This window comes from Camelus ferus, chromosome 6, assembly GCF_009834535.1.
Source record: "Camelus ferus isolate YT-003-E chromosome 6, BCGSAC_Cfer_1.0, whole genome shotgun sequence".
NCBI classification, from domain to species: domain Eukaryota; kingdom Metazoa; phylum Chordata; class Mammalia; order Artiodactyla; family Camelidae; genus Camelus; species Camelus ferus.
Window position 1 is genome coordinate 89,300,966 of NC_045701.1, and position 25,581 is coordinate 89,326,546.

Here is a 25,581-nt window from a genome sequence, read left to right on the forward strand (position 1 = left end):
GAACTTTTATTAGTCCCTATTTTTCTATTTTAGAGGTGAGGAAACAGAGACAGGCGGTATTAGTTGGTCTGTAATATGTGCAGGATGGTGTTTGCCATGCATGTACTAAGTATGGCCATCAGATTGTCTACTTTGGACTTGGCAGAGCTGGGGTCAAATCTGGGCTGTGGGACCTTGGACAAGTTACTTTATCACTCTGGGCCATAGTTTCCTCATCTATAAAATAGGCACGATGACTCTCTTACAGGTAGTTATAAAAATGGAACTGAAATAATGTAGATGTGTCATCTTGCCCATGCCTGGCACACAGCAAGTGCTTAATAAGTGATGGTGCTGTTTCTCTCACAGTGGGTGCTCAGCTGATAAGCAGGGGTGATGCTCTGCTTGGAGGGTGACTGTGGTGACACTAAGAGGGATAAAATACAACTTAGGGTCCAGATCAGGAGACAAATCGAACAACTATGGTGTCTCTAATGGGATGTTAAAAGTTATTTTATTTACAAAAAGTTGAATTTCAAATACAGATACAGTTTAAGACTTTTTAAAGCATGCTACCAAAAACCATACACAAAGACCTTCATGGTGCTCAGTGAGAAAATAAATTGAAAGCTATACATTAATATGATGAATTACATTGATTAATATTCAAGTGTTAAACCAACCTTGCATTCCTGGTTGTGATACAATTTGTTCCTAGATACATGGATACAATTTGCTCATCTTTTATTAAGAAATTTTGTTTCTGTATTTATTCTTTTCTTGTAATGCCTTTGTCTGGCTTTGGTGTCAGGTTAATAAGTCTCATAAAATGAGTTGGGAAATGTTCTCTCTCCTCTTTTTTCTGAAAGATTTTGTATTTGAGTGGTGTTATTTCTTCCTTTAATGTTCAGTAGCATTCAATAGAAGCCCATCTGGGCCTGGTGTTTCTTTTTTGTTGTTGTTGTTGTATTTTAATTACACATTCAATTTTTAAAATTGACATATGGCCACTCAGATTTTCTATTTTTCTTGAGTTTGGTGTCTTTTGAGGAATTTGTCAGTTTCATTGAAATTATTGAAATTATTGTTATAAAGTTGTCCACAATATTTATTTATCATCTTTATAATGCCTACTGGATCTGTGGTGTTGTTTCTTCTTTCATTCCCTAGAATAGTAATTTGGGCTTTCTCTTTTCTTCTTGAACAGGCTAGCAAGAGGTTTATCAACTATATCTTTTCAAAGAACTGGAATTTGGTTTTATTGGTTTTCTCTACTGTTTGTTTTCTATTTTATTGATTTCTGCTCTTTGTTATTTCCTTCTTCTACTGATTTTGAGTTTAATTTGTTCTTATTCTAAGTTTTTAGGATGGTAGTTTAATTGAAGTTTGTTGTATGACCTAGCATATGGTCTATCTTTGTGAATGTTCATGAGCACTTAAAAAAGAATGTATGTTCTGTAATTGTTGAATGGAGTGTTTCAGAAACATCATTAAGTCAAGTTGGTTGACAGTGCTATTTGAATCTTCTAAATCCTTACTAATTTTTTTCTACATGTTCTAACAATTATTGAAAGAGGAGTGTTAAACTCTCTAATCACATCATGGCTTTGTGTATTTCTACTTTCAGTTCTATCGATTTTGATCATGTATTTCAAAGCTCTGTTACTAGGTATGTACACATTTAGCAATGTTATATTTTTGTGATGAATCAATCCCTTTCTTTTTAGAAATATCCCCTTAATCCTTGGGAATAGTCCATTTCCTGAAGTATATTTTGCTTGGTATTAATCTAGCCACTCCAGCTGTCTGATGTTTACTGTTTCATGGCATATATTTTTCTATCCTTTTACTTTTAATCTATTTGGAGTTTTATATTTAAGGTGGGTTTCTTAAAGATAGCATACAGTTGAGTCTTGCTATTTTAGTCAATCTGACAATCTCTGCCTTTTAATCAAAGTGGTTAGGTCATTTACATTTAATGTAATTATTGGTATGGTTAGGTTTAAAATCTGCCATGCTGTTATTTTTTTTCTATTTGACCCATTTGTTGTTTGTTCCCTTTTCCCTCTTTCCTGCCTTCTTTTGGATTGAGTATGTTTTAGTGTTCCATTTTATCTCCACTATTGTCTTATTGTCTTTCTCTCTCTCTCTATGGTTGTCCTAGGATTTATAGTATAATCTTTATTATATCAATCTATCTTCAAATAATATTATACCACTTCAGCTCTTTTAAAGTTATCTCTCATGTTTTCTCATTGGTTTCAAAAATTTGATTATGATCCAACTTTGGTGTACTTTTCTTTATGCTAATTCTATGTAGGATTCTTTGAACTTCTTGGATTAGTGGGTTCCTTGAGCATGTTTGTAAAATTGTAATAAATGTGTTAAAGTTAATTTTCTGTGAATTCCATCATCTCTGTATTTCTAGGCTTGGTTATAGATCAGATTTTCCTGCTCTTGGGCATATCTCGTGATTTTATGTTACACACTGGATGTTGTGAATTGTCCATTACTGAGTACTTGATTTTGTTTTATTCCTTTAAAGAGTGCCGGACTTCATTCTGGCAGTTTGTAAAGTTACTTGCAGATCAGTTTGATCCTCTGTAGGTTGCTTTTAGGCTTTTGTAGGGTTGATCTCGGGTAGGCTTTTACTGTAGAGGTAGAGCACCCCTTCTAGGGACTCTACTAAAGACTTTGTGTCTGAGGTTTAACTCTGGCTGGTGAGAGCTTGAACAATCATTGATTTGTTTGAGCTCTGAGAATTGCTTAGTGTATAGTTGCCACAATTCTCCTTTTCCCAGAAGTTTTTCACCTGGTCTTGTGGATTTTCACTCTACAAGTGCACAGGTTGCTATTCATACAAAGATGCAGGGATCCCTGTTCAAATTTCTGCACAGAGACCTCTTTCTGTGCATAGATCCCTCCTCTTGGGTCCTATGCCCTACAAGTTCTAGTCTTTTCTGGCCTGCCTGGCTTCTGACTTCTGTGTAACCAATTTGGAAAGCCTGCTGGGCTATATTTGAGTTTATTTTGTAAATGCCTTTGTCCTCTGGCAGAAAGGTAGAGTAATCCTAGGTTGCAGGGCTCATGTCTTTTTTTTTCTTCTCCTTCAGTCAGGTTCACAATCCTTCACTGCCCACTGTCCACTGTCTGAAAGCAGATATTCCATACATTTTGCCTATTTTTCTGGCTGTTTATGGCAGGAGGGCAAGTCCCTACTGGTTACTCCTCCATGAGCAGAAGTGTGCTGTCAGGGTGGGCATCAGGAGGAGGCAGCAGGTGCTGGGGGTTCCCTGTGAAGCCCTGTGTTCCCTGTGCATCAGAGGATCCCTAGCTCCAGGCACAGCAGGCTGTGGGGGCCCTGGCCAGAGCCTGTGTTGAGGCTATTCTCTCTCCATCGGGGGGGCCCTCGGTTTAGGCTGGGAATGGCTGGCACAGACCTTGGCTGACTCAGGGTGTTTGAGTGGGGCCTGGAATGTGGGCCTCACTGCTAAGGTCCTTCTGTAGGAGTGGAAACCAGCGCGAGTGTGGCAGTGATAGAACTGGGTTTGCAGATGACAGTGTCTGGGTGGTGGTGGGGTCCCCAGGATGTGGCTCATGACCCAAAGTCAACCATTTCTAGAGTTTCCTTTCAGCTGAAAAATTGGTATTAAACCCTCAGGTGCTAAGCTCATAGACACCAGCAGCCCTGGGTTTACAGGTAGCAGAGATGTCACCCTGCTGCTTTCCAGCGCCCACAGGATAAAGCCGAGTGCCCCACAGGGCAGGCGTCTGAGATCTGGCCCCACAGCCTCTCCAGCCCCACTGCTGCTGCCCCTCCCCCTACAGGCCTCCACTCCTCTGCCTGCATGTGCCACGTGACCCAGGCTTTTCCTGCCATGTTAGGGTTGATTGGGCATTTGGTGAGCTACGGGATGCTGCTGTGCACCTGGCATTGATGGGCACCTCCCGAGTGCCAGGCGCCATCCCCAGCACTTTTCATGTAGGCCTAATTCACTCTGCACAGCAACCCCACCAGGCATGCACTCTTCTTACTCCCCTCTTGTAAGATAAGGAAACAGGGCAGAGGAGGTAAGTAACTCGCCCAGATCATAGACTTAGCCAGTGGCGGAGCGAGGATGCTTGAGCCCAGATTCCTGTTTAAGCCAGTGGACTCCATAGCTGGAGCTGTCAACCTCTGGGCTGTGCTGCCTCAAAAGCTGTTAGTTAATGTTACTGCTGCTACCATCCAGCTCTTGGTGAGGCTTCCCTTCTTCCAGGAAGCCTTCCTTGACTTCCATGGCTGGGTTGGCACTAACGACACTGGATCTGTACTGAGTGTCTCTCCTGTGTCCTAGATGCCCTCCTTCCAGGTTTCTCCCTGTCCCCACTCTGGTTTCAGAGCAGCCCAGGCATTTCCTTGTTCTCGCCACTTTGGAAGGTGGTGCCGTGTGGGGTCCTGAGTGTGGGCGCTGTAGTGAGGAAGCCCCCTGCACCTCCCTCCAGCTGTGTGACCTCAGGAAAATCACCTCACCCCTCTGTGCCCTGCTTTCCTCATCCCTGAAAGACAGAACGTCCAGAGGAATTGGGTGAGATCACATCTGTCAGGTGTTCACACCATACCCAGCGCTCAGTTCGGGGCGATTATATGGGGGACGTGTTTCCCAAGATTCAAGAAAACCGCTGAGTCCTTGCTGCTGCTCACGGGTGCACAGGCTCACGTTGTCTTTTCTGGGGCTGTTTAGAAGTTCCTGATGTCAACCAAGTACAACAAGGACTCCAAGATGTACCACGCCATCCAGACTGTGTTTGGCGAGAGGTAAGGTGTGAGGAGGGGCCTGAGGGGAGGCAGGAAAGCCTTTGGCTGAGAGGGTCCAGAGTGTTGGGTGTCGCATTAAGACCTGAGGCCCTGGCTGCCAGACACACAACAGGGGCCACCCATGGTGGCCACTGCTCTGGTCATCAACCGTTGCCTTCTTGTTTCCCTCCACATGGCAGGTGGGCGTGCAGAGGCCACTGTGATTGGGGCACCCAATCACCCCATTTCTTTCTTTCTTCCTTCCTTCTTTTCTCTCTCTCTCTTTCTTTCTTCTTTCTTTCTTTCTTTCTTTCTTTCTTTCTTTCTTTCTTTCTTTCTTTCTTTCTTTTCTTTCTTTCTTTCATTTCTTTCTTTCTCTTTCTTTTTTCCTTTCCTTCTTCCTTTCTTTCCTTCTTTCTTTCTTATTTATTATCATGGTAAAATTCACATAACATAGAATTCACCGTTTTAACCATGTTGGAGTTACAACGCAGAGGTATTTGGTACATTTGCCGTGTGGTGTGACCATTTTCGTCACCCCATAAGGTGACCCATCCCCACCAGGCAGGCAGTCCTCCTTCCATCGCCCCGTTTCTCCCATCAAGCATTTGTCTCCCGCAGGCTGTTTGGCCAAGGCTTGGTGTCCGAATGTGACTACGAGCGCTGGCACAAGCAGCGCAGGGTCATGGACCTGGCCTTCAGCCGGAGGTGAGTGCAGCCGCAGGCGGCCCCCGGGGTCTTGGTTGGCTGGTAGGAGGCGATGCTGGGCTGCCAGCGAGGGCGGGCTTGGAAAGGGTGAGGCTTCATCGGAAGGAGTCTCACCCAGGCTGAAGGGAGACAGGAAAGACAGGGCGTTACTAGTCAAAGAGAGGGCAAGATAGCCAGGCCAGCGCAGCGGCATGAGTCTGAGAGAGGCCCCCCCGTGGTCTGTGAATGTCAGCGGCTGAGCCACAATGATGCCTGGAGGTGTTGGGCCCTCGTCCCCCAAAAACTTCCCTGGCTCAGATCTCATCACTCGTCATCTGGGTTTTTTATTTATTGTAGGTTTCATTTGGGGGAACACTTTATTTTTTAAATCAATGTTTTGAGATATCATTCAAATGCCATGGAATTCACCCACTTACAGGTACAATTCAGTGGCTGTTAGTGTATTCACAAACTTGTACAACCGTCACTGCAGTTGATTTTAGAACATTTTTATCACCCCCAAATCGGTCACTCCCTGTTTCTGCTCAGCACCCCCAGGTCCTAACAACCACTAGCCCTCTGTGGATGCTCACATTTGAGACATTTCTTTTAAATGCAATCGTATGACATTTCCTTTGGGCCTGGCTTCTTTCACTTCCCATCGTGTTTTCAAGGTTCATCCCTGTTACAGCTTGTCTTAGAATTTCATTCATTTTTATTTGTCATTTATTTCCATTGTATTCCATTTTGCGTATCCACTCATCACTTCACAGACGTTTGAGTTGTTTCCACTGTTTGGCTCTTGTGAGTGATGCAGGCATGATGCATACGACCAAGTTTTTGTGTGGATGTGCATTTTCATTTCTCTTGGGTGTAACCTAAGAATGGGATTGCTGGGTCCTATGGTAATTTTATGTTTAACATTTGACTGAAGATGATCTTTTATTTCGATATAATTTCAAATTTACAGAAAAACTGTCAAAATAGTCTGAAGGACTTCTGTATCTCTTTTACCCAGACTCACGTGTTGTTTACTGTTTAAATTGCCATTTGTTTTATCGTTTCTTCTCTATGTGTATATATAATTGCATTTATCATTGTCTATGTGTATGTATGTGTGTGTGTGTGTATATATATATATATATATATATATATATATATATATATGCTTTTTTTATATGGTGTATATTTTTTAAACCATTTGAGAGTAAGTTGGAGATGTGACCTTGTCCCTCAATGTTTCTGTGTGTATTTCTTAAGAACATGGACATTCTCTTATATGACTCTAGTTTGGTTATGAAAATGAGAAAATTTAATGTTACTCCAATACTCTTATCTAATCCACAATCCATATTCAAATTTTGCCATTTGTGCAATTATGGCTATTTTTTCCCTTGTCTAGGATCCAATGCGGGTTCATGTGCTACATTTAGTTACCGTTTCTCTTTAACTTCCTTTGTTCTAGAACACCTCTTAGTCTTGTCTTGAATTTCTTGGTCTTAAGATTACAGGCCAGATGTGTAGAACATCCTTCAGCTGAGTCTGTCTGCTAGTTCTGCACATTTACATGCAAGCTTTGCCTTTTTGGCGGGAATGGCACAGGAGGGATGTCGTGTCCTCCTCAGGGCACCACATCAGGAGGTGCACGCTGTTGATCTGTCTCGTTACTGGAGACACGGACTTTGCTCGCTTGGTGCAGGCGGTGTCCTCCAGGCCTCTCCACTGGCAAGTTACTATTTCTTATGTAACTTGTGGATGACTGTATAAACATTTTCACTTAGACTTTCATCACAGCCTCCTCCCAGGACCTCCTTGCCTCCTGTCTCCCTCCTCCAACGCATCCACCTCACTGCCCTGGAGAGGTCTCGCTTAAACTCAGATCTGACCACATCTCTCCCCTGTCCTGCAGCCTTCAATGGCTCCCTATCATCTGAAAGGTGAAGGTGAGACCTCACCCACCCTCAATCTGCCACATAGGCCCCTCCAGCCTTTGTACCCTCTCTCCTCCACGATTCTGGACCCACTGGGCTCTTTCTGGCATCTCTGCCTGTATTCCTGTCATTTCCTCTGCCTTATGTGGTACCCCAGGGAATTCCCATGCCTCCTTTTGATCCTTTTTGGGGGGGGGGATGGGGGAAGTAACTTTGTTTGTTTGTTTGCTTATTTAATGGAGGCACTAGGGCTTGAACCCAGGACCTCTTGCATGCTAGGCATGCACTCTACCACTGAGCTATATCCTCCCCAACTCCGTGCCTCCTTTGATAACCCAGCTAAGATGTCACTGCTTGGGGGAAGTGTTTCCTCACCTTCCAAGCCCGAGTTCATGCCTTCATCATGGTTCCTGTCACATCCGCTGCAATGATTTCTCATTCAGTCCGCCTCCCTCACTAGACCTTGGGTTCCTGAAGGCAGAAGACACACTCTGTCCCTGGACTCCTGCATCTAGCACGATATCAAGCACTTGCAAGCCCTTCAGAATTGTCCACAGAGTGAATTAATGCATGGAGTAGTCTTGATCTTACTGGAAAGTCTCCAGGAGGGATAAAAGGAACAGACTAGACAGAGGCATTTATTTAATAAATACTTGTGCCGGGAGCCAGAGTTATGAAGGCCAGCCAAGGGGACGTGGTCCTGCCCTCAGGAAGCTTTGAGGTTATTGGAGGATATAGATTCTAGCCAGGCGACCACCCGCAGTGCTCATGACATAAATACCAGCCGTGTTGTCTCAGTAAACCCGCTACAGTACACTAGACCTCACATCTCAATGGCACTTTACATTTTATTAAGTGCTTTCACAGACATTTTATTCTGAAAAATTTTAACTATGATAAGATACACATAACAGAAAATTTACCATCTTGTCCATTTCTAGGTGTTCTGTTCAGTGGTTAAGTCCACTCACGTTGTGGTGCAACCATCGCCACGTATTCTTATTTTTTATTTTCACAGTAAGGTAGTCAGCTAAGAGATGGCTATTTTATTGGAAATGCAAAATTCACAGAGTTGTATGAAAGAAGCTTTGGGAGATTTCTGTGTTTATGGAAGTGTCAGTGACCACCAGCGAGTCCTAATTCACTAATGAGGAAAAGAAATAGAAACCACCAGTGAATTTTATCTCCAGCCACGATCCACATAGAATATCATTATATACTTTTATTAAAAAGTATATATTTTGTGGATATTAATTTTACTGAAATACCTTGGTCCCAATCACTCCATTAAAGACAAGGGGTTGGGATTTTACTGTCCAGCCCAACACCCTCTACCTGCAGTAGCTGTTAAGAGAGTCAGTGCTGGTGTGGTAAGCAGCCACATGGGATCCAAACAGACAACTCGAATGTGATTTTTTTTAAAAAGACAACTACAAAGAATCTTGCAAATAAATATGCACTTGCAAACTCTGTAAGTTTTATGAAAAAAAAATCAAGGGTACCATTGGGCCTACTTGGGTCTTAAGAGACATTTCCCAAGGAGCTGGTACTTGGGTGTCCATCTGGAGAGCGGGCAGATGTTAAGGTGCTATTGGGGCATAGGGATGGAGGGTGGGAGGGAAGAGAGTTCAGGCAGAGGGGGCAGCATGTGCAAAGACCCTGAGATGAGAAGAAACATTGTGCTTTGGAGGAGCTAAAAGACCATTGTATTGGGAAGGCAACACTTTAGGTGGGAGTGAACAAGGGCAGATAGCCTCCTGGGCCAAGTGAGGACTGTCCCTTCCCTCCTGAGAGCGACAGGGTGCTGCAAAGCATTTCAGGTGGGCAAGGGACCAGATCAGAGTGGTGCTTTGAGTACAGGCCTGGGCCACAGAGGATAAGATATGCAGCTGGCATGGGGTGAGGGCAGCAGGGACCACGAGGATGCTGGGGCCTGCACTACAGCTGGGAAGCAGAGCAAGGCTGGCTGACGGGCAACACGGAGCTGGTATTCTTTCCTAATTAAAAAAGTTACTCTTATTTTTTCTCTTCCACCATTTTCTGTTTTTATTGTTGTTTAAAACCTCTTATTTGGAAATAATTTCAAATTTCTAGGTGAGTTTCAAGATTAAGAATAGAAAAAACACTCATATACCCTTTTCCCAAATTGCTAACATTAAAAATTACTTACAATTTTAAAAGCAGCACTTTCTCTTAGTAAAAATTCAGAAATGTGTGATGTACACAGGGGCAGTCTCCCCGCTTTCCACTCCCTCATGGATGCTGTTTTTGTGAGTTTGGAGCATATCCTTCCATACCTCTTTCTGAGCTGTAGCCAGGCAGACAAGCCGGGTAGCTGTCCTGGGGCAGGGGAGCTGTGGGTTGAGAGCTCTGGGTGGAGGACTCATTTCCATGTAGTGTGGGGCACTGTGACTGTTCAAGGACAGGGAGTGAAATGGGATGACGAAGGCTGTGGATGGTGGCCCCGGGCAGGGCAGGTAAGGAGGGTGGGCAGCGTGAGCAGGGAGGTCAGAGGGGAGATGTCATGCCCTCCAGGAGGTCCCAGAGACTTTTCATCTCTTCTTTCCCACCGTTCTCTGGAGTTTCTACATTGCCACATCTCCTTGAGGTCAGAGTTGAAGGACCCAGGGGCAGACAGAGGAGCTGTGGAACCTTTAAAACAAGGGTAAAGGGACAGCAGCCATCCTGAGCAGAGGGGGATGGTGAAGACCCAAGGCTTAGTTTGATAACTGCAACACCTGGGTCTCGAGGGGAGGCTAGAAAGTTCTCGACTCCACACTGGCCTCCCTCCAGAGATGGGAGTGCAGGATGTCTGCGGGTCTGGGCTGGTCCCAGTGGCCACTCACGCCTGTGCTGCTTCCCCAGCTCCTTGGTTAGCTTGATGGAAACATTCAATGAGAAAGCGGAGCAGCTGGTGGAGATTCTGGAAGCCAAGGCGGATGGGCAGACCCCAGTGTCCATGCAGGATATGCTGACCTGCACCACCATGGACATCCTGGCCAAGGTGATGGAGGGGAGGATGGCGGGGTGGGGCGTGGGACAGGCCACACGGCAGAGGGCTCTTCTTCCCTCCCTCTTCCCTTTCTTGCTTCCCTCCCCTCCCCTCTGCTCCTCCACGTATCAGCCGCCCCTTCTCTGGGCTGGGAGGGTCACATGTTTTATCTCCTTGAACATTGAAAACAACCTTGCTATGAGATTGGAGCTACTAACTCATTCTCTAGAAGTAGACACCAAGAGCTGCAGGGACTGGCCTGCAGCTGGTCAGTGGCAGGACCAGGACTGGATCTCAGGTCTGCCTGACTCCCAGCCCAAGCCTACCTCCCCCTCGGCACCCACCACGGCTTGGCGTCCACCCTGGCCCTCTCAGCGGTGGCACAGATAATCGCACACCCCAGTGAAGTGTGGAGTAGACACAGTGAGTGAAGAGTCAGTGTCATTCAACAACTACTAGGAAGCTGGGTGTACAACAGGCACCCAAGGAAGGCTGTATTTCAGGGGTAACGCATCTTGTCAAGGAAAGAAGCCAAGGTTGGCTGAGTGGCTACTATGTGCCACTCCATCCTACCACGTCCCAGGGGGCTGGGATTATCATGGGTCGTTGTAAGGTGTCAATGACACAATGCACATAAACCCTTAGGCCAGAACCTCGTCTCCACTGAGTAGTGCCAGTCTCCGCCCTGGGTCTTCAAGCCTCGCATCCCCCACATACGACCTGGCCCTTCTCTCTCCCCCAGGCAGCGTTTGGGATGGAGACCAGCATGCTGCTGGGTGCCCAGAAGCCTTTGTCCAGGAAAGTGAAACTGATCCTGGAGGGTATCAGCGCATCTCGCAACACCCTGGCCAAGGTATTGTCTCAGCACCCTCTCCGGGGACCAGCCACCTCCTCTGGTGGTGCCTGCACTTGCAGGAGCACCTCCTCCAGTGATTTGTTTCAGAATGGGTTTTGAGTTCTGGTGTGTCTGAACTGACTTCTGAATCTGTTAAGATTTGCATTCCATCACCTAAAGGAGAGGCTGAAAATCCAAATGGTTTAAGTAGATTTGCTCTTAATCTTTCTTTCATGTGAAATGATCCTGAAGCAGGCAATCCAGGATGGCTATGATGACTCCATGGATTTCTGGTTCACTGTTGCCAGCACATCTTCTCATTGCTGTAAGATAGCTGCCGGGGCCAGCTATCACCTCGTGTTCCAGGCAGAAAGGAGGAAGAAGGGGGAAAGGTGGTACTTGGGTTGATTCCTGGACAGATGCCCAGGGGCCTCCTCCTGTTCCCTGGGACTTCAGACTCTGAGTTTAGAGTCCCCTGATGCCACCCAATCTTTCCAGCAGCTGACTCCACCCCGCCTCCTTCTGGTTGTGGTGCCCTCCTTCGATGCCGTCCTAACTGCCCCATCCTTCAGGGATTCCGTCTGATTTTCCAGTGCTCCGTGGACGTTTTAAGTCATCTTTCCCTTCATTTCTAGGGATTTGGTGCAGGAAGAAGAAGCCGGTGCTTGGGCTTAGCCTGCCACCATGATACAGTCTCCTGGCCACTTTATGCTTTCTAGAATGTTCTCACATTCTTCAGACCTCCCAGCTTGCTGGAGCCACTGTGGATTTCTGAAGTCATGTCAGAGCTGGGGGAGAGTGGGGAGGGAAAGCGTGTGCTCAGTGCACCACCCTGAGCTGGAACGCTCGTTCAGTTCATGCCAGGGAGGTGGAAGCAACTTCGCGAGATCCGGGAGAGCGTCCGCTTCCTGCGCCAGGTGGGCAAGGACTGGGTCCAGCGCCGCCGGGAGGCCCTGCAGAGGGGGGAGGACGTCCCCGCCGACATCCTCACACAGATTCTCAAAGGTGCGGGGGCTTCCTGGAGGGCTGGGCAGCCAGGGGTGCCCCCGTCAGGGTGACCCATCACAGCTGACCCCAGCTGCCTCCGTCTGCTGGGGGTGCTCTGCGGGGAAAGGGACAAGGATTGTGAGGGTCGCGGACATCTGCTGCTGGGACTCTGAGATGCTCCTTGTCTTTCAGCTGAGGAGGGGGCCCAGGATGATGAGATTCTGCTGGACAACTTCGTCACCTTCTTCATTGCTGGTGTGTAACTTCAGCGGCCACCCAGGGTTCAGAGCTTTGCAGAAATGTTGGGGACCATGGATCACTTAAACCCTGACTCTGAGATTTTGTGGGGGCCGTCTGAGCGGAGTTTTGCTGTGCCATTGAGGAGCTGGGATGGGGGGAGGTCCAGGGGCTCTCTTGGTGGCCTCCAACTTAGTAATGGAGCTGGCAATTGTGGGCACTTGTGAGGCTGCCTCTCTGGGCTCAGGAGAACTCAGCCACGTGATTTCAAGGCTCTGCCTCCCTCGGGATTTGTGGGGAGGACTCTGTTAGACTAGCAACAAAAGGCAAGCTAAGCAACTCCATTCATTCGATCGTCAAATATTTCTTGAGCGTTGTCCTTCACCTGGAAAATCCTCTTCACCCTTCAGCGATCCCTCAGTTGTCTCTTCCTCAGGGAAGCCCTCAGGGATTGCCCAGACTCATCAGGCCCCAGTTAGAAGCTCTCTGTGGAGACAAGCTTATCTCTGCCCACACATCTCTCAGTGTTAGACCATATGTTTATTTGTGTAATTCGGTGAGGTCTGTCTTCTCCAGCAGGCTGTGTGCCCAATGAGTGAGGAGTTACGTTGTTTTGTTCACCTGTGTGTTCCCAGGGCCCAGGGCAGCAGGTTCCCAGAGAGAACAATGAAATGAATGAAGACCAGGCACAGGGAAGAACCAGATGAGGGACACTTTGTCGTCTGAGGGTGGAGGTGGAGAGACAGGCAGAATTGCTTGGGAACCTTGCTGGGCAGTGGATTTTCAGAGGAGGAGGCCTCCCTCCCCTGCAGAGGGTCATGAAGGAAGAAGGGGTCCACCACGTGGATGGGGTACAGGAGGGCCCTCCTGGTGGGGAGATGCATTCACAGGTAGCCCAGGGGACCTGTAGAAGTCGGGTTGGGGCAGGACCTCAGGGCACTGTGCCCCGCACCTGGCAAAGTGCTTGCTGAAGGAAGGACGGTGGTCTTCATACTGTGAGCCAGGAGCCCGGGGCCTGGATGTCGCTCCCACGCAGACCAGCTCTGCAGTCTGGGCCTCAGTTTCCTCATCTGTAAAGTGGGGGCCTGAAGGTGCTCTCTAAGCATCCATCCTGCCTCCCAAAGGGGGTTTAGTGATTCCCCTCTTGTCCTCAGAGCCCACCCCTGTGCCCTGGGACACTGCAGGCGGCCAGCGGAGAGGACAGCTGTTTCTCTCCTCCTATTGTCCTGTGAGGAAACTGAGTCACAGCTGGTAACGCAGAGTCAGGGCCAGCTGGGACTTCTGCCCACTTCTGCTCTCCCTCCCAGCCCCTCCCTAGTAGAGTCCTCTGGCTGTGACCCACCCTCACACCTTCCGGTCCTGGGAGCAGCCCCTGGGCCCCCTGGCTGGCAGTGGTTGTAAGCCCCCTATCCCTTTATAGGAAATTCCTCCAACTTGATTCCCTCACACGCCAGCCGGGGGTTTGACGCTGTCAGCTTGACCAGATCCTGCCAGAGCCCAGAATCTCTGGGGCAAGTCAGTCCGTGTGGCTGGAGGGGGCCGGTGCCCATAGCCTGGGGAGAACTCGGGCCGTGGGCTCGAAAGTCTTACTTGACTTGAATCCCAGCTCTGTTCCTCCTGTTGTGTGACCCATGAGAGACACACTCCTCTCAGCCTCAGCTTGCTCTTCTGCAAAATGGGAATAAACATCCCTCCAGGCCAGGCAAGGCACAGGGTGGCTGGAGGAAGGGGCATCTAGGGTGTGAAACCCAGATAGATGCATGAGAACAAAGTCCATTTATTGGCCTGCACTCAGTGGCACAGGGGATGTGGAGGCGGAAGGTGTCTCCTTCACATCTGTACATCTGGCTCAGCTGCAGGGGCAGAAGTGAGGGTCTGAACTGCCATCAGGGGGTTAGGGGCTCAGAGGCTGGCCAGGCTGGACCAGCTGCAGCCCCGCAGGCCCCGTGGAGCTGCCACTCTCCTCCTTTCCCGCAGGTCACGAGACCTCTGCCAATCACCTGGCGTTCACCGTGATGGAGCTGTCTCGTCAGCCCGAGATCTTGGCGAGGTATGGAGCCGGGAGATGGGGGGCTTCCCTTGAAGTTGGTGAAGGGGTTTATTGGATACCTGGTTGCTAGAGGGCCACCTGCTCCCACCTCCCATGGCTGAGTCCCCTCCGATGTGTCCTGTTTCCTACACCCCAGGCTCTTTGCACATGCTGTTCCCACTTCTAGAAGCTCCTCCCCCTGCTTCTCTCTTGGAGAATTTTCCTCCTCCCACTCCTCCCCCTCCTCCCCCTTCTCTCCCTCCTCCTTTCCTTTCCTCTCCTCCTCCCCCTTCCCCTCCCTCCCCCATCCTCACTCTCCCCCCTCCTCCACCTCCTTCCCCCTCTACTTCACTACTTCCCCTCCCCCTCCCCTCAGAAGCCATCTCAGACCCCTGAAGCAGCCACTCTGTGTTTCCCCTCCTAGCCTCCTCCCAGCTCACCAAAGCGTTTTCTCCTGGTACTATTTTGCTTTAAGTCTATTTCAGTCATGAAACCGGAAGCTCCGGGAGGGCAGGGACGGCTCTTTCCCTCCCAAGATGTGCTTAGTGCCGGGCCAGGGGCTGGCACTCAGGACTGAACAGAGTTCCAACCAAAGTGCTGAGGGAGCGCTTGTCTTGAGCTGACAAAACAAAGGAGGGCATCCCTGGGGAGATGGCATTTGAGCGGGGCCATGGGTTTCCTTAAATACAAACAGGGTCCCTCAAGGACTGCTGCACAGGCTGGCTGAGCTGGCTGTGAGTGCAGGCTTGGGGGCGGAGCCCTGGGGACGCGGGGAAGGGCCTGCGAGTGCAATGCTTACCGTCGCCAGCATGAAAGGGCGAATTTTTTGCACAATTGCTTAGAGAAGATAAAATACAGTTCGCCCTTGAACAACAGAGGTTTGAACTATGTGGGTCCACTTACACGGGGACTTTTTTCACTAAATACCGACCACAGCAGACCACAGCCCACAGCTGGTTGAGTCCCTGGCTGTGGAACCACAGGGGCAGGGGCCAACTGCAAAGTTGTTCTAGGATTTTTGCCAGTGTGGAGGGTCGAGGCCCCTGACTCCTGTGTTGTTCAAGGGTCAACTGTAGTTTCTTGGTTTTTTAAGATATGTAATAGCATTTATTAAAATTTGGGGGGAAGGTATACCTCAGTGGCAGAGTGCGCGCTCAGCCTGGCTGACGTCCTGGGCTAGATCCCTAGTACCCCCACTAAGTAAATAAGTAAATCTAATTACCTACCCTCCAAAAAGAAAAAACTTTGGGAAAAAAGCAGAGGAGTTAAAATAATAATAATTATTATAATTACAATAATAAGTCCACCGATGGTGCCCCCATCCACCCAGAGGTTGTTCATGAATAATTCCTGAGTTTCACCCTGTATATTATTACAGTGTTACCCCACATTACTGCAACCTCTTCCCACATCCACTGTTTATTAAAAAATATTGTGGCCATATATATATATAAAATATATGATATATATAAAATATATTATATATATATCATATATAATAAAATTTTATGCACACATGGCAGTGGCATTAAGTACATTCACACTGTTGTGCAGCCGCCGCCATCCATCTCCAGGACATTTCATCATCCCCAGATGAAACTGTCCCCATTAAACCCTCCCTCTCAACTCCCTGCCTCCCTCCCTCCAGCCCCTGGAAACCTCCATCCTATCTCTGTGAATCTGACTCCTCTAGGTGCCTCAAATAAGCCGAATCCTTTGTATTCCTTCTTTTTGTTTGCCTTGTTGCCCTCTGCATAATATCCTCAAGGTTCATCCATGCGGCAGGGTGCCCTTCCCTTTTAAGCCTGAGTGACATTCCATTGCACGGATAAATCACGTCTTGTTTATCCATCCATCTGGGTTTGGGTGTGGTGGTTCCTTTAACAAAGGGAGGGCAGTGTGTGCAGCGGGGGAGGGGCCCAGGCCGCCCTCTACAGGCTTCCTTCCATCCCCCCTCCTTAAAACTAACATGGGGACTGTCTCTCCTTGGAGATGAACTTGTCTTTGTCTGACCGACAGGCTGCAGGCCGAGGTGGACGAGGTCATCGGTTCCAAGAGGCACCTTGACTGCGAGGACCTGGGGAGACTGCAGTACCTGTCCCAGGTGTGGGGGTGGGGGCGGGGAGCTTCTGGGCAGAGGTGGGCCAGGCCTGCTGCCTCCTGGAACTTTCCAGTACAGGGGTTCTCAAGCTCTGCTGCACGTGAGAACCTCCGGGGAGATGAAAAAGATGCCCATGTCCCGGCGGCCCCAGACCGATGACTTCGAGTCGCTGGGGGTGGGATCTGGGCCGCAGCGTTGTTCAGGCTTCCCAGGTGCTTCCAATATGCAGCCGGGTCGGAAGCCAGCCCATCAGCAGAGGTGCTGTATTTGGACTTCCCGGCTGGGCCTGGGGTCCACAAGCCTTAGGCTTCGCATCCGGGGGCCTAGGCCTGGCTGACCCCCGGCCTCAACACAGCACAGAAGGAGGCCTTCCTTGAGCTGCCCAGGGTCCTCAGGGTTGGTGGGAGCCCTGATTTAGAGGGAGGCCTGGCTCCTGGTGGCTTTGCACAACGCCCCTGTGGCCGCAGATGCACACTCAACACCATGAGTGGGAGCAGAGACGGGTCCGGGGCACGCTCCTGGCATGTTCCGTGGGGTGTCCTGACTTCTCTCGTTATCTCCCCGTGTGGTGAATGCAGGTCCTCAAAGAGTCGCTGAGGCTGTACCCGCCAGCGTGGGGCACCTTCCGCCTGCTGGAGGAGGAGACCTTGATTGACGGGGTCAGAGTCCCCGGCAACACCCCGCTCCTGGTGTGTAGGGGCCCTGCCTGCCTGCCCCCCAGGTGGCCAGTTTGGGGCTGTCCTCTGGTCAGGGGCTCCTCTGAGGCCCGTGGCCCTGTTATCACCGCTGGCCGCCCCGTGCATCCTCGTTTGAGCCTTGCCGTGAACCCGTAATGCCCTTTCTCTCCCCCCAACATGGTCCAGTATAAGATTACAGTGATGATTCTAAAAGGGAGGTGCCTCGTTTACAGCTGAGGACGCTGAGGCTCAAAGAGGTCAGGGCACTCTCCTGAGGTCGCACGGCTGCCAGGAGGGAGACACGGGATGTGCCCAGTTTCAGAGCTGGCCCAAGTTGGTGCCAGCTCCTTCTCCCTCTACAGCACCTCCTCCCTCTGAGGTTGACTCTCTCCTCCCGTTCGCCTTCGCATTTTGTTTCTCTGGCTGTTTACTCACTCATTCATTCATTCATTCATTTATTCAGGGTCCATTCAGGCACAGTGACCCCCCCTAAACCCACCACCCACCCCCAAAACTAGAATGTAACCACCCCTTCTGAGTCTTTCCAGAAGCCGTCACTCTCCTGAATTTTGTGCTTGCCATTTCTTGTGTGGGTGTGTGTGTGCGTGTGTGTGTGTGCGCGCACATGCCCACACGATAATTTGTCCTAAGACTTGCCTTGTGACTCAGTACAATGTCTACTAAGATTGTGTAGGTTTCCACGTGTGGCTGCAGGCCGTCCATTTTCGCTGCTGTGTAATATTCTGCCGTGTGTGATGCACCAATGCATATCCATCCCGGGGTCCGTGGGCATCTGAGAGGGTCCTGGTTTGTTGCTGTCCTGAGCACACCTGCTGCTGTCAGCGGTCCCATCCTCGAGTCCTGGTGCAATGTGCAAACGTGTTTCTTGGGTGTGTGTGCAGGAGTGGGAGGGCTGGGTCGTAGGACAGATGAGTGGTCACATGCCTCTTCTCTGTGTGTGTCTGAGTCCTGATCTCCTCTTCTTATAAGAACACCAGTCATCTTGGACTAGGGGTCCCTAATGACCTCATTTTATCTTAATTACCTCTTTAAAGATCTTGTCTCTAAATACAGTCACATTCTGAAGTTAGGGCTGGAATATATAAATTTTGGGGGGACACAACCAGCCCAAAACAGAACCTATTTTTATGTTTACAAAGGAGAACACCATATTCCAATCCCATCAGTTGAACTGCACCCCCTTTCCCGGGGCTCTGTCACATGTTCTCCAGCGCGTATCAAAGCTTCATCCGTGCATGGCTCTTTATTCTGTGTATCTGCTTTTTTGTTGTTGTTAACACTCTGCAGCGACACCACCTGCCTTAATGACCATCTCTTACATCCGCAGGGCAAGGCCCTGGGGCTGAATTTCAACCCATGTGTGCAGCCCCGTGGACCTTGAGTGGGCACACCCAGGCTCCAATCCCAGCCCTGCTCCCTGCTGGCTGGGTCATCTCAGGCAAGACCTTGAACCTCTGGGCCTCAGGACCATCCTTGTAAGATAGAGATGATGGTACCTGAATCACAGTCTATTGAGAAGTGTCAACAGGATAATGTACATCACAAGTCTGGCAAAAAAAACCCTGGCACGTAGTAGGTCCCCTTTGCTGACCTCAGACCCCTTCTTATGCTCCCACTCAGCTCCAGGCCCTCCTTCCAGCCCTGGCTACCTGGATTCTTATCCAGAGAACCAGGGGCAGTACAGGCTTGGGGAGACCCTTTGTGCAGCAGCCAGCCCCAGGGCCCAAGTTACAGGACATGTTTGGCCCCTGGGAGGCTATGCACAGGGCATCAACCCTAATTAGAAGGTTCTAGGGCATAGAGGGGTAGGTGAAAGGCTAGAGAGGGTCTGTGGCTCCCCCCTGCCCCACCCCCAGCTGGAACAAACCTTGTGTTGAAGAGAAACTTTGAATAATGACAGCTCTCAGGAATCTACAGAGATGGCCTTGCAGCAGACCTGAGTTTGCATCTCATTTTGGCTACTTCCTTGCCAGGTGACCTCAGGCAAGTCAGGAACCTCTGAGCCTCAGTCTCCTCATCTGTAAAAGAGGGATAATTGTAGCTCCCCCCCCAGGGTGAGGCCAAGCATGGGGTGATGCAGCCCACCTAGATGGTGGGTGGCCACCCACTGGGCTGTCTCCTTTCTTCCTCTTAGAAACTTTCCAGGGGCCAGTGGAATCCCACACTGGACCAGACGGGTGGGTGGGGAGGTGGGCAGGTGGAATAGAGCAGGGGTCGGGTGCGGGGTTACTCTGCTCCCAGTCTCCCCACCGGGTGGCTGCAGCAGGTGGGGAAGGTGCGAGGGAACCAATCCTTGGAACCAGAGACCAGCGGATCCTCTGCCCGGCAGTTCAGCACCTACGTCATGGGGCGGATGGACACATACTTTGAGGACCCGCTGACTTTCAACCCGGATCGCTTCGGCCCCAAAGCACCCAAGTAAGTCCCTCTTCAAGCTATCCACCAGTGGAGGCCTGGTGGGAGAGGGGCAGTCCCAGCGGCCTGTGCCCACACAGCCTTCCACATCACTGTGAAGGAGCCGTGATCCCCACTCTGCCCTCATTTACAGGGAGGAAGCCACAGCTCAGAGAGGTTAGGTAACTTGCCCAAAGACACACAGCCAGTAAGTGGCAGAACTGGGGTTTGAGCCCAGCTCAGACTAGTTTTAAAGCTTGTGCTCATAACCAATCCCTTATACTGGGAAGCCCTGTGGCTTGGGCAAGTGACTCCACCTCCCCTGGCCTTGAGGGTCCTGTCTGAGAGATGGGAATACCAATGGCTTCCTCCAGAGATGGCAGTGGGAGTGAAAGCTTTCAAGTACCAGAGCAGTGGTAGGGAGGGGAGCTGGGCTCTGGGGACAGACGCCTGACCCCAGACCCAGCCTAGACATGGGACCTGCTGAACAAGTAAGTGACATAGTACCTGGGTGAGTCGCTTTACCTCTCTGAGCCTCAGTTCCTCCATCTCGGAAATGGGAACAATAACAGCTCCTTCCAGAAGGCTCAAAGGAGGATGCGAAGAGGAAAGTCTGACCCAGAACTTAGCTGTGTCAGCTGTTGATGTCTTTAGTGTGTTCGGAGACCGACCCTAGCCCAAAGCCGGTCATCACAAGGGATGGCTTTGTCCCGACAGTCACAGGGCTGCCCGGCCGCGGCCTCCTGACACCTCTCTCCCCACCCACAGGCCGAAGTTCACCTACTTCCCCTTCTCCTTGGGACCCCGCTCCTGCATTGGGCAGCAGTTTGCTCAGGTAGGAGGGTTTCCTGCCCAGAAGTATCTGCGGGGTGGCGTCTTGTCCAGGAATCATTCAGGCCCTGCTCCAGCGGGCCCCTGGCCTGGGGGCTGGGGGCAGGGACCCAGGTGGCCGAGGCGTTTGCTTTTCATTCCTGCCACAGACTCCCCGCTATCCCCCACCCCCTGCACTCACAGATGGAGGTGAAGGTGGTCATGGCCAAGTTGCTGCAGAGGCTGGAGTTCCGGCTGGTGCCAGGGCAGCGCTTTGGGCTGCAGGAGCAGGCCACGCTCAAGCCACTGGACCCCGTGCTGTGCACCTTGCAGCCCCGGGGCTGGCAGCCCGCGCCCCCACCCCCACCCTGCTGAGGGGCCTGGGGCCCCACTGGACTCTTCGGTGAGGGCCATGCCCACCCTCCTCTGCAACCCCGCAGCCACCCACCCTGATCCTTGGCCCTCTTCCTCGGGAGCATCCTCCATGCTGGCTCCCAGTGGGCCCTCTGCCAACCACTGCCTGCTACACACCCCTCAGAGCTCCCCGTCCCCTGCTAACTCCACTGCCCTTCCTGGACCAGCCCCTGCCTAACTCCTAGCTGCCACCCAGATGTACTATCATCTCCCCTCACCTCTTTGCACAGGCCACTCCCCCGCCAGACACCCTAACTCTTGCTCATCCCCTAAAACCCTCTTCAGATGTCACCTCCTCCAGGAAGCCCTCCCTGACAACCCCCACCCCCGGCCGGGCCAGGGGCCCTTCCTCTGTGCTCCCTTGGTCACCTGTGCTACCTCTAACACCACACTGACCACACTGTATCGTGAGTGTCCTTTGACGTGACCAACTGCCCTGCCAGGCTATGAGTGCCTCAAGGGTGGAGTCTGTGTGTGATTCATCTCTGAGCCCCCTGTGCCCACCCAGGGCCTGGCACAGAGTCGATGCTCAATAAATAAATACATGTTGACTGCATGAATCAACGGCCAGACCAAGTCATGGTCCTCCAGGCCTCAGTTTGCTTATCTGTAAAATGGGGGCAATGTGGAGGCCAGTCTCTCTAAGGGCTGATGCAGCTCTAGAAGCCACCCCCGGAGATGCCCAGACAATGCCACGTGCGGAGAAGACCACCCAGGTTCCCAGGAGGGCCCCGTGTTAGTAGAAGGCTGCTCCCTTGTTATATGTGAGGCCGTGCTCCTCGGTATGGTGTGAAGTTGGGACTCCAGGCAGTTTTGAGACTTTGATTTGAGAGGGTCAGGGGCCCAGAGGCCTGTGGGGTCTGGTCTATTCCCAGCAAGGGCACTGGAGCCCTCAGAAGCTCTCTCGGGCAGCTTGGTGAGGCTGAGTTGACCTCACGCCCACTGTAGCCTCTGCACCTGCTGGCCCAGTGCTGCCCCTGCTGACCTGGGCAGAGGGGGCCGAGGGGCCCAGTCCTCATGGCAGGGGGTGGGGCCAAGCAGTGGCCAAAAGGAGGGAAATACTGGACCAGCCATGTCCTCTGGGCCTGTCCGAGGGAGAGGGCCTGCCCCAGGTTCTCCTTCAGCACATGGGAGTTTGTCCTCGTATGGGAAGAACAAACTGCCCTGGTCCACTGCCTGGGGTGTGTGCCCTGAAAAGTCCCCCCCCCCCAACCCGGGAGGGCACGGATCTGGGCTGGCCCCCGCTGTGCGTGGGCTCCTCAGTCCTCGCCGCAGTCTTGAATGGCATCTCCAAGGGATCTTCCCGCTTAGCAGATGAGGAACCTGCGGCTCAGGGAGGAAGTGACATGCTCATAACAGGTGGGTGAACAGCACCGCGGTGGAGCCAGGGCCCCGGCCCAGGCTGTGCATGGGGGCCCCAGGGAGTGGTTTCCCCTGAGCTCGTTGCCTCGGGGTGCCTCTGTAGCTGCAGATTCCTTGCCCAGTGAGGGCCCTCATGCTCCCCTTGACCCCTGCCCAACCTGAGCACTTGGCGGGGCCCTTATCAAGCTACACCCCACCCTCTCTGTTTCCATCTCCCTGCCTGGGGAGCCCCAGAGCCTCCTGTGACTCTGAGGATGGTGCGCCTGAGCTCTGCCTCCAGCCACACGGCCAAACCCACTCCATGCTCTGCGGCCCAGAAGCATGTCCTTCCCACGGCCACTCAAATGCCACAGTCTCCTCTCCTCTTGTTCCTGGGCCCTCAGCCCGGCACTGCTTCCGGGACCTGTCCTGTCCTGCTGCGACCCTCCTTGTGGCCTCCCTCTGAGGTTCACCAGCCCCCGCCCCCGCCCTCCACGCCCTGCCCTCCACCCTCCTGCCATGGCTGGGCATGGCTCCCACAGGACAGTACATCCTCACTGTCCATTCAAAAGGTCCATAGGCCACCAAGGCTCAGAGTTCCAGATGCACAACGTGCCATGGCCCAGAGAGTCTGGAGAGCTCAGCTCCCTCTGGAAACTTCGAGTTGTCCTCACCATCCCCTGACTTAGCAGATATCTGCCCACTGCTGAGCCTAAACCTTCACATCATTATTTCTTCCAGTCCTCATTATTTCTTCCAGGGCCCATTTCACAGATGAGAAGGTCAAAGCCACAGCACACAGTCAGGCCATGGTGGAGTCATGACTCACACCTGTGGCCCTTTGCACCTGGTGGCCTGCCGGGGGCGCAACAAGCCCTGTCACTGCAGGCCTGGGCCTGCCTCTGGGCACTGGAAACCCAGGGCTGGAGGGCTGAGGCACATGGGAAGTCAGACCTGATCCCTCCACCGCATCTCTGCTGTGGTCCTGACCCTCCCAGACCACTTCCTTCTCTATAAAACAGGCTTTTTGTGAGCAGGCAAGTGGTTCTCAGGCCTGGCTCTGTAGACAAGTCACCTGGGCCGGTGGGATCAGTCTATGGGGTGGGGCCTGGGAACTTTACTTTATAAACCCCCTAGGAGACTCGGGTGTGCACAGGGTTGGTACCAACCCCTGGGACCCAGGCAAGATTGATGGGACTAAGACCAAGGCCCTGCAGCCAGATCTCCTGGGGTCAAATCCTACCCTACCTGTCACTGGTTACCAGGCTTGGCCCCTAGTTTCCCCATCTGTAAGGAAGGACAAATAACAGGACCCAGGTCTAAGGTTTGTGGGAGAATTATGAGCATTCTACGTGGACAATGGATGGTGCTTAGCACAGAGCCTATCAGCGTCAGTGCTGCGGACCCACTGGCTCGGTCACTGGTGGCATCTTTATCTCTGTTACCTCCAGGAAAGGGAGGGCTTTCCTGGGAGGCCGAGTCTTGCAGTACCCAGAAGGGCCACACGGTGACGCCCCGGAGCAGCTCTCCTGTCCACGCGGGCAAGATGGGCGGTGCCTCCCCACCCCGCGGAGGGTCCAGAGGTCCCGAGGGGGAGGGACCCGAGGCGACGTAAACCCAGCCTCCTGGAGGAGGGGTCAGGGCGAGAAGGTTCGGACCCGGGCCCCCTGCGCGGGTGGTCTGGGGCATCCACTGATCACTGGGATGGGGGTGGGGAGGCGGGCAACACGGTTCCTGTTTCACAGATGGGGCTACCGAGGCGGGCCAGGGTCAGGCAGTTGGTGGGGGCGGCAGGAGGTCCTCCACGCAGGTGAGGGTGTGGAGATCACTCGGTGGTTCCTCCTCTCCGGATCGTGGATCTGGCGGTGGGATGCTAATAGGCCCGTGGTGGGAGGAGCCGGGCGGCCTGGGCTCACCTGGAAGGGGCAGCTTTGGCGGGGGAGAAATGCATAGAGATGAGTCCGGGGTCAGGCTGTTTCCTGCTGCCTCGTTAGGTGGCTCGGGGTCCCCTCCTGCCCTGCCCCTCCTTCCCTCCCGTGTGACCTTGGGCAGTTATGCCCCTTTCCAACTCACCCCCTCAGCTGTAAACCTGGACAAGGTGAGGCGGGATGGCACAGGGCTTTGGGGCTACCTCTCACCGTGGCAGGAAACTTCCAGCCTGCACTCACCCAAGCCCCTCCCTGGTTCCTCAGGGCAGGGCCGTGCTGCTCTGACACCTCCAATGCACTCATGCTGAGTTTAAGTCGTCTCCCACGGCCACCGCCCCAGGGGCCTGGAGGCTGGGGGATAACGGGAGATACCTTGGGATGTCTTCTGGCCAGAGCCAGGCTGGGGGTTGGCCTGAGGAGCCTTGTCTGCTGGCATGGGGGTGAGAAGCTTGGCCCAGCGTGGTCAGGTGGGAGGTGTTCTTCCTGTGTTCTGGGCACTGGGACAGGAGGCTGGCTGCTCCCCGTCCCCCACAACACCAAATGACATGGCTCCTTGGCCCCCACCCAGAGGTGAGGGAGTGCCCCAAGGAACCCAGGAGCTGCCCACGCTTTACATCCCAGGGACACCCAGTGCAGCTGGCTGGGCCTCTGGGGGTCCTAGCCTGGCTGGGAGCCTGGAGGCCAGAGGCTTGCCCAAGACCGCCCAGGCAGCCATCCGTTCAGGGTGCCTGGGCCAGCTGGGGGCCCCTGGGGCTCCCAGAGCTGCCCTGGAGTGTGTGTGTGTGTGTGTGTGTGTGTGTGTGTGTGTGTGCGCGCGCGCCCTGCATGGGTGTGTCCACTCATGTCTCTCTGTCTCTGTGTTTCTGTCTCACGTGGGAGGCTGCGTGTATGGGTCTCAGCATGTGTGTCCATGTGTATCCGGGTGTGTGCCTGTCTCACGTGAGCTGCAAGGAGGTGTCCTTTTGACCTAAGGCAGTGGGCAGGAACTACTACAAGTGTTAGACCCCTACTGTGCATCGCACACCCCCTCCTGACCCAACAGGTGAGGTGGCCTGCTCAGGCCCACACCCAGGAGGCGAGGGTCCATCCGTGGGGACATCCACTGTCCTTCTTCAAGTCATGGGCACCAAGGCCCCAGGTGAGGCTCCTTGTTTGAAACATTCCTGCCTCTATTTACAGGGGAGGGGGGAAACCAAGGCCCAGGAAGATGGGGTCTCCAGCAGGGAGTCACTGCTGGGACCCCTGAGACCCAGCTGGGCTCCGTGAGAATATGGGGAGAGCAGGTGCCAGCAGGAAGCAGGGTCTTGTTGACCTTGACCTTGACCTTGACCCCTCCATGCTTGGATGCCCCTCCTGCCATTGATCAGGCCAGCCCTGACCCTCCCTACCTCCTGGGACACTTTCCTCCCAGCATCAGCACTGGCTGGCTGAGCTGTGGGAA

At 52.2% G+C, this 25,581-nt stretch overlaps 1 protein-coding gene across 2 annotated transcripts in view; it reads left to right on the forward strand.

The window, feature by feature from the left end:
• Window positions 1-21,431, forward strand: part of LOC102522998 (cholesterol 24-hydroxylase) — a 29,478-nt gene extending 8,047 nt beyond the window's left edge. Inside the window, exons 4-15 of one of the 2 annotated variants that reach the window (XR_004320931.1) lie at window positions 4,704-4,777; window positions 5,378-5,464; window positions 10,240-10,378; window positions 11,109-11,219; window positions 12,056-12,206; window positions 12,381-12,443; window positions 14,403-14,475; window positions 16,474-16,558; window positions 17,134-17,244; window positions 19,557-19,671; window positions 20,416-20,482; window positions 20,662-20,733. Coding sequence is in view for 1 of the 2 variants with exons in the window: in XM_032482614.1 (XP_032338505.1) it covers window positions 4,704-4,777; window positions 5,378-5,464; window positions 10,240-10,378; window positions 11,109-11,219; window positions 12,056-12,206; window positions 12,381-12,443; window positions 14,403-14,475; window positions 16,474-16,558; window positions 17,134-17,244; window positions 19,583-19,671; window positions 20,416-20,482; window positions 20,662-20,832 (1,221 nt within the window). In the remaining variant the exon portion in view is untranslated. Of the gene's footprint in view, window positions 1-4,703; window positions 4,778-5,377; window positions 5,465-10,239; window positions 10,379-11,108; window positions 11,220-12,055; window positions 12,207-12,380; window positions 12,444-14,402; window positions 14,476-16,473; window positions 16,559-17,133; window positions 17,245-19,556; window positions 19,672-20,415; window positions 20,483-20,661 lie in introns of both variants that reach the window. The other variant, XM_032482614.1, reaches the window with a different exon arrangement.
• Window positions 21,432-25,581: the final 4,150 nt, after the last annotated feature.